The sequence below is a fragment of the Brassica oleracea genome, chromosome C2, assembly GCF_000695525.1.
Source record: "Brassica oleracea var. oleracea cultivar TO1000 chromosome C2, BOL, whole genome shotgun sequence".
NCBI lineage: Eukaryota > Viridiplantae > Streptophyta > Magnoliopsida > Brassicales > Brassicaceae > Brassica > Brassica oleracea.
In genome coordinates this window covers 1,845,664-1,854,342 of record NC_027749.1, presented here as the reverse complement: position 1 = coordinate 1,854,342, position 8,679 = coordinate 1,845,664, and the positions used below count along the sequence as shown (strand labels likewise).

General features: G+C 40.2%; 1 protein-coding gene across 1 annotated transcript; it reads right to left on the bottom strand.

Moving 5' to 3' along the window:
• Positions 1–544: 544 nt before the first annotated feature.
• LOC106325846 lies at positions 545–1,349 on the bottom strand. Its single transcript, XM_013763897.1, has 3 exons — positions 1,169–1,349; positions 962–1,030; positions 545–787 (listed from the first exon to the last, which is right to left on the bottom strand). The coding sequence occupies exons 1-3, from the start codon at positions 1,272–1,274 to the stop codon at positions 729–731; spliced, it is 234 nt and encodes a 77-aa protein (XP_013619351.1). The 5' UTR covers positions 1,275–1,349; the 3' UTR covers positions 545–728.
• Between the last annotated feature and the right edge of the window lie 7,330 nt (positions 1,350–8,679).

The following is an 8,679-nucleotide window of genomic DNA, read 5'->3' as shown; positions in this document are numbered from 1 at the left end:
GTGGTGTCAAATTGAGTCACTAGCTCAGTTCAATTAAAATTTTCATGAACATCAATATTGTTTTCAGATTCACTTAATAAAAAAGTTTAATAATCGAATATAATTTAAATCATCACGAATTATATGAGTAAATTTTAATAAGCATGATCTAACTCATAAACTTGGTATTTTTAGAATTAGAATCATATATTAAAAAGTTAAACTGGTAACATATAATTATTTTCAAAATGTATCTAATTTTTTCAAAAATAAATAATTTTTTTTGTTTAATTTATTTAATTATATTTATTTATATTCAGTTACGAACTAACATATTTAATTCATAATCAAAATGACTTTATCACAAGCCAACTCATTTAATTCGTGATTAACATAATATAAACTCAAATTTATATATTAAACTTGTATAATAAATGAGTTGAGCTGAGTTAATTCATGGAAAACCTAACTTATCACAAATTTAGTTTAGTTGAATCTTACCAAAAAATACCTTCTTTAGTTTAGTTGAGTGAGCTAACTATTTTTAACGTCTTGGCCAGGGTAATGAGAAAAGGCAATTGACTATAAAAGGAGTTTTACTCTCATCTCTTGCTCGGCTTTTAACAGACTCCGCCGAAAGAAAAGAACTGAAGACCAGATCTCTTACTAGGTTTTAACAGTTACACAATTATAAAGTCGACTCTTCTTGTACTCTCCTTGATCACTTTTTGAAAACTTCATTTTATCACTTATGGTCCTTTTCCTTTGGGTGACCTCGAGTGTGGTGTACCCACTTTCGGCGTGGGATCTGGTAACAACATGAGCAAGTTCATATCATTAGGCTCTTTTTTTTTTTTTTTTTGGGAACACTATCATTAGGCTCTTTTAACATGAGGTAATTAGCTACACCCCCAGCAAACTTGAACCATAATTGTGTGGAACGATTTATTTAGACTATTTGAATTTTGGCTAAGAAATTTACGTGGTGGTGGTGGTGGTGGACTTGCGGGAATTTCATTGGCGCATCGAGAATCCGAATACTTGGTAGTAACTGAAAAAAAAAGAAGAGAAGACTTTAGCATTATGTGACAGATAAAGGTCATGATCGAGCACATTTCTTTATATAGTAATTAACTTGAACAGTTTTAAAATAACTGAGAATTATGGGTAAACGGATAGAAATACTAACGTGTGTGACGTTTTGTCTCGGCAACACCAACTTGCGATTGAAAAGAAAGATACAGAAGCAGAGATAGAAGAAGAAGAGCAATTACATATGACCTCTCTTTAACCATGTTAAGTCAAGATTGTCATTGTTACATTGCATGAATGGTATTTATAAATACAAGTACAACGAAGCATCAGATTCCTGCACCTACTAAATTCCAACTTAACGCGTTTTAAACCTTTGCATAATGACCAGCGAGTTAATCTCAGCCATTCCTTTTTTTGCTATCGAACAAATGCTCAAGACTTCTGACTCCAAGACAAATTATTGTGTCGGGTAAGTTGAATATTAGTTTAGCAGAGATTGAAGAAGAAGAGCAATTATATATGATCTCTCTTTAGCCATGTTAACTGATTGTCTTTGTTACATTTTCATGAATGACAGTTATAAATACAAGGAAGCATCAGACTCCTGCACCAACTAAATTCCAACTTAACGCGTTTCTTACCTTTGCACAATGACTAACGAGTTAATCTCTGCCATTCCTTTTTTTGCAATCCAACAAATGCTCAAGACTTCTGATTCCTTTTCTAGTTCTGTACACATGGCTAACTGTTTCCAAGACAAATTATTGTGTCGGTAAGTTGAAATATTTAGTTTAGCTTCCAAATAAAACACACTGTGTATTGTGTCGGTAAGTTGATATATTTAGTCGCTCTGCTCTCCATAGGCAAGATATCAAAGCTTACTACCCCAGGTTGTTCAGATGTGACCTGAGAAGATGCAGCAGATCCAGCAGCAACGGTGGTTCCATGGACTTGTTGCAGAGTGAAGCTTTGGTCCCTCAGTTCTTGTATCAGCCTTCTGATTATTTCAACTCCTGGCAGGACCACCAGAGCAGAAACCATTCTTGAATTGGATCTTTGCTCCACAGGGATAAAAAAGGAGGAGAGTGATTTTATTGCCTGTGATGTGATGTGTTGTGTTAGAGAGAAGTTCTCTATCATCTTTGTTTCTTAGTAGGGAAAAAAAGATTGTAGCGTGTTAATAGTTTCTTAGCATCATCAATGTTTCATTGGTAGGCAAATTCTTGTTATTTCATCAAAAATTTATATGTGAGTAGATTGAAACAAAAAAATGATACATATTTGTGGTTGTCTCAAATTTGGGAGAATTGCCAAGTGTGACTCAAAACTTGGAGTCAAACCAAAACAATACCCCAACTTGGGTCAAAGGCAAAAGTAACCTAAAAGGCTATTGAAATTACAACTATCCCCTTGTGACCAAACAAAAAAACGGAATTTTTTTTACGTTTCTACCCCTCGCAAGTCGTCTGTTTAGACGACTTGAAAATAAGTCGTCCAGACGACTTAACTGAAAGTCGTCTGGACAGTTAGTCTTAAACATAATTTAAAAATTTTGTAAAAAATATTTTGATAAGTGAAAAATGGGAATTATGTAATTAACATATGTCTTAGGAGGTATAAATTAAGATATAACAAATTTCAATTGTTTTCAGCATAGATGAGTGAAAGTAGTAGTGAGTCATGATATTCTTTAGTTTATGTTTCATCAACATATGTTGTAGTATTGTATGTGTTCTTAGGGTTAGATTTTGGAAAGCATTAAAACCGTTTTTGAAAATTTTTAAAATTACTTATGCGTGTTCATTTCTGTGTATAGTAAACACTATTTAAGTATAATTTGATTTTATAACGTGGTTAGTTAGTTAATCTAGTCATTTTAGTTTAGGGGTTCATTTTAGGGTCTAGGACGACTTAATATTTTGTCGTCTGAAAACAGACGACTAAATATTAAGTCGTCTGTTGTACATTATCAGCCAGAATAAGTCGTCTAAACCGGACCAAACCTTAAAGTTTACCAATGTAATTTTAAAGCTAACCGGATTATTTACCCAATATATAAGGTGATTTTTATTTTGTTTGTTTCATTTTTCACGAAATTCAGAAACCCTAACAGTTCTCCCTCTCAAAGGCGATTTCGAATTCCCACGATTTCCGAACAAACCATCGTTCTCAACATCGGCTATCTATCTCACTTCATTCTCACCGTTGTCGCCGCAGCTTCTTCTAACCCTAGCCGCGCCGATTCCTCTAAACCCTAGCGCCGCCGATTCCACTATTTCCGAACAAACCGTCGCCCTCGCCACCGTGGTCACCAACGTTCTAAACACTAGCGCCGCCGCTTCTTCTAAACCCTAGCGCCGCCGCTTCTTCTCTGTAAACCTTAGCGCCGTTTCTCTGTAAACCCTAACGCCGCTAAGTCATCAATCTCGAGGAAAAGATGAACATAAAACGTTGTCTCTATCAATTTACTCATTCTCACCGTTTCACGTTTATTTTTTCAGATCTATAACCGCAATGACGAGTACTCCAACTCCTTCTGCGACTGGAAGACTTGTAAGTAATTTAAGTCGTCTACTAAGTCGTCTGGACTTATATTGTTGTCTTTGATTATTTTGCAGACAAAAAGGATGGATATTCCAGAACTCCCCCGTAGGTTATACACATCAGGGGAAGAACCAGAAGCCCACAATAGCATTTCGTATCATACGGATAACAGCAAGTTGCATACTGCTCTTAGGAAAGCTCTTACTGATGACGAATTTGAAGAGCTCAAGGAGTCGAGTTTGGGAGTTTTCATCAAGTTCAAGGAGCAGGGATTTGGTTGGGCTTCAAGGCTGGTTCACTACATGCTCAGTTTCAAGCTGGACATTAAGAAGAAGTATGAGATGTGGTCTCTCGTTGGTCCAGAACCTTTGAGGTTTTCACTGTTAGAGTTTGAAAACCTCACTGGTCTAAACTGCGAGTACATCGAGGACCTTGAGACACCAAAATGTGACGTTACCCCAGAGATGGTTTCTTTCTGGGGGATGCTGGGAGTTCATCTGGAAGCTGGGCCAACTACTGATCAGATAATAGCAGCACTGAAGAGATGCGGGGATTGGTCCAGGGAAGATCGCAAGCGGCTCGCGTACCTCTCCATCTTCACTGGATTCATTGAAGGGAGAAAGTTTTCAACCGCTACACGATCTACTCTGGCAAGGCTAGTGATGGATTTAGAACGGTTTGAGAATTATCCATGGGGGAGAGTCGCGTTTAAGGTGCTGATGGACTCTTTGTGGAACAAAGAAATTGCTGGCTGTTACACCGTGGATGGGTTTATACAAGTTCTTCAGGTCTAGACGTACACAGCTATGCCGGAATTGGGTGCTAGTATTGGTGGTCCCAGAGCAGACAGTCCGTCTCCACCGATACTGGCTTACGAGGGCAGCAGAGGCCGCAGATCAATGAAAGCTGCTATCTTGAGTCAGGTATTTACTTCAATCCAAAAGACTGCGCAGACGACTTATTATAAGTCGTCTGGAAAGTCTTCCATCTGGACGACTTATTAGACGACTTATAATAAGGCGTCTGGAAAGTCTTCCCAGCTGGACGACTTATCGGACGACTTAATTAAGTCGTCTGGAAAGTCTTCCATCTGGACGACTTATTAGACGACTTATAATAAGGCGTCTGGAAAGTCTTCCCAGCTGGACGACTTATCGGACGACTTAATTAAGTCGTCTGGAAAGTCTTCCATCTGGACGACTTATTAGACGACTTATAATAAGGCGTCTGGAAAGTCTTCCCAGCTGGACGACTTATCGGACGACTTAATTAAGTCGTCTGGAAAGTCTTCCATCTGGACGACTTATTAGACGACTTATAATAAGGCGTCTGGAAAGTCTTCCCAGCTGGACGACTTATCGGACGACTTAATTAAGTCGTCTGGAAAGTCTTCCATCTGGACGACTTATTAGACGACTTATAATAAGGCGTCTGGAAAGTCTTCCCAGCTGGACGACTTATCGGACGACTTAATTAAGTCGTCTGGAAAGTCTTCCATCTGGACGACTTATTAGACGACTTATAATAAGGCGTCTGGAAAGTCTTCCCAGCTGGACGACTTATCGGACGACTTAATTAAGTCGTCTGGAAAGTCTTCCATCTGGACGACTTATTAGACGACTTATAATAAGGCGTCTGGAAAGTCTTCCCAGCTGGACGACTTATCGGACGACTTAATTAAGTCGTCTGGAAAGTCTTCCATCTGGACGACTTATTAGACGACTTATAATAAGGCGTCTGGAAAGTCTTCCCAGCTGGACGACTTATCGGACGACTTAATTAAGTCGTCTGGAAAGTCTTCCATCTGGACGACTTATTAGACGACTTATAATAAGGCGTCTGGAAAGTCTTCCCAGCTGGACGACTTATCGGACGACTTAATTAAGTCGTCTGGAAAGTCTTCCATCTGGACGACTTATTAGACGACTTATAATAAGGCGTCTGGAAAGTCTTCCCAGCTGGACGACTTATCGGACGACTTAATTAAGTCGTCTGGAAAGTCTTCCATCTGGACGACTTATTAGACGACTTATAATAAGGCGTCTGGAAAGTCTTCCCAGCTGGACGACTTATCGGACGACTTAATTAAGTCGTCTGGAAAGTCTTCCATCTGGACGACTTATTAGACGACTTATAATAAGGCGTCTGGAAAGTCTTCCCAGCTGGACGACTTATCGGACGACTTAATTAAGTCGTCTGGAAAGTCTTCCATCTGGACGACTTATTAGACGACTTATAATAAGGCGTCTGGAAAGTCTTCCCAGCTGGACGACTTATCGGACGACTTAATTAAGTCGTCTGGAAAGTCTTCCATCTGGACGACTTATTAGACGACTTATAATAAGGCGTCTGGAAAGTCTTCCCAGCTGGACGACTTATCGGACGACTTAATTAAGTCGTCTGGAAAGTCTTCCATCTGGACGACTTATTAGACGACTTATAATAAGGCGTCTGGAAAGTCTTCCCAGCTGGACGACTTATCGGACGACTTAATTAAGTCGTCTGGAAAGTCTTCCATCTGGACGACTTATTAGACGACTTATAATAAGGCGTCTGGAAAGTCTTCCCAGCTGGACGACTTATCGGACGACTTAATTAAGTCGTCTGGAAAGTCTTCCATCTGGACGACTTATTAGACGACTTATAATAAGGCGTCTGGAAAGTCTTCCCAGCTGGACGACTTATCGGACGACTTAATTAAGTCGTCTGGAAAGTCTTCCATCTGGACGACTTATTAGACGACTTATAATAAGGCGTCTGGAAAGTCTTCCCAGCTGGACGACTTATCGGACGACTTAATTAAGTCGTCTGGAAAGTCTTCCATCTGGACGACTTATTAGACGACTTATAATAAGGCGTCTGGAAAGTCTTCCCAGCTGGACGACTTATCGGACGACTTAATTAAGTCGTCTGGAAAGTCTTCCATCTGGACGACTTATTAGACGACTTATAATAAGGCGTCTGGAAAGTCTTCCCAGCTGGACGACTTATCGGACGACTTAATTAAGTCGTCTGGAAAGTCTTCCATCTGGACGACTTATTAGACGACTTATAATAAGGCGTCTGGAAAGTCTTCCCAGCTGGACGACTTATCGGACGACTTAATTAAGTCGTCTGGAAAGTCTTCCATCTGGACGACTTATTAGACGACTTATAATAAGGCGTCTGGAAAGTCTTCCCAGCTGGACGACTTATCGGACGACTTAATTAAGTCGTCTGGAAAGTCTTCCATCTGGACGACTTATTAGACGACTTATAATAAGGCGTCTGGAAAGTCTTCCCAGCTGGACGACTTATCGGACGACTTAATTAAGTCGTCTGGAAAGTCTTCCATCTGGACGACTTATTAGACGACTTATAATAAGGCGTCTGGAAAGTCTTCCCAGCTGGACGACTTATCGGACGACTTAATTAAGTCGTCTGGAAAGTCTTCCATCTGGACGACTTATTAGACGACTTATAATAAGGCGTCTGGAAAGTCTTCCCAGCTGGACGACTTATCGGACGACTTAATTAAGTCGTCTGGAAAGTCTTCCATCTGGACGACTTATTAGACGACTTATAATAAGGCGTCTGGAAAGTCTTCCCAGCTGGACGACTTATCGGACGACTTAATTAAGTCGTCTGGAAAGTCTTCCATCTGGACGACTTATTAGACGACTTATAATAAGGCGTCTGGAAAGTCTTCCCAGCTGGACGACTTATCGGACGACTTAATTAAGTCGTCTGGAAAGTCTTCCATCTGGACGACTTATTAGACGACTTATAATAAGGCGTCTGGAAAGTCTTCCCAGCTGGACGACTTATCGGACGACTTAATTAAGTCGTCTGGAAAGTCTTCCATCTGGACGACTTATTAGACGACTTATAATAAGGCGTCTGGAAAGTCTTCCCAGCTGGACGACTTATCGGACGACTTAATTAAGTCGTCTGGAAAGTCTTCCATCTGGACGACTTATTAGACGACTTATAATAAGGCGTCTGGAAAGTCTTCCCAGCTGGACGACTTATCGGACGACTTAATTAAGTCGTCTGGAAAGTCTTCCATCTGGACGACTTATTAGACGACTTATAATAAGGCGTCTGGAAAGTCTTCCCAGCTGGACGACTTATCGGACGACTTAATTAAGTCGTCTGGAAAGTCTTCCATCTGGACGACTTATTAGACGACTTATAATAAGGCGTCTGGAAAGTCTTCCCAGCTGGACGACTTATCGGACGACTTAATTAAGTCGTCTGGAAAGTCTTCCATCTGGACGACTTATTAGACGACTTATAATAAGGCGTCTGGAAAGTCTTCCCAGCTGGACGACTTATCGGACGACTTAATTAAGTCGTCTGGAAAGTCTTCCATCTGGACGACTTATTAGACGACTTATAATAAGGCGTCTGGAAAGTCTTCCCAGCTGGACGACTTATCGGACGACTTAATTAAGTCGTCTGGAAAGTCTTCCATCTGGACGACTTATTAGACGACTTATAATAAGGCGTCTGGAAAGTCTTCCCAGCTGGACGACTTATCGGACGACTTAATTAAGTCGTCTGGAAAGTCTTCCATCTGGACGACTTATTAGACGACTTATAATAAGGCGTCTGGAAAGTCTTCCCAGCTGGACGACTTATCGGACGACTTAATTAAGTCGTCTGGAAAGTCTTCCATCTGGACGACTTATTAGACGACTTATAATAAGGCGTCTGGAAAGTCTTCCCAGCTGGACGACTTATCGGACGACTTAATTAAGTCGTCTGGAAAGTCTTCCATCTGGACGACTTATTAGACGACTTATAATAAGGCGTCTGGAAAGTCTTCCCAGCTGGACGACTTATCGGACGACTTAATTAAGTCGTCTGGAAAGTCTTCCATCTGGACGACTTATTAGACGACTTATAATAAGGCGTCTGGAAAGTCTTCCCAGCTGGACGACTTATCGGACGACTTAATTAAGTCGTCTGGAAAGTCTTCCATCTGGACGACTTATTAGACGACTTATAATAAGGCGTCTGGAAAGTCCATTTGAACATGATTTTTTAACATGATTTCTGTATTTGAACATGATTTTTGAACATGATTTTTGTATTTGAACATGATTTTTTAACATGATTTTTGTATTTGAACATGAT

Coding starts and splice junctions, on each gene's coding strand:
- LOC106325846 (XM_013763897.1), bottom strand. CDS start 1,274: ATGGTTAAAGAGAGGTCATATGTAATTGCTCTTCTTCTTCTATCTCTG. Junction 1,031..1,168: donor CGAGACAAAACGTCACACAC/GTTAGTATTTCT, acceptor TTTTTTTTTCAG/TTACTACCAAGTATTCGGAT. Junction 788..961: donor TCCACCACCACCACCACCAC/GTAAATTTCTTA, acceptor TGTTGTTACCAG/ATCCCACGCCGAAAGTGGGT.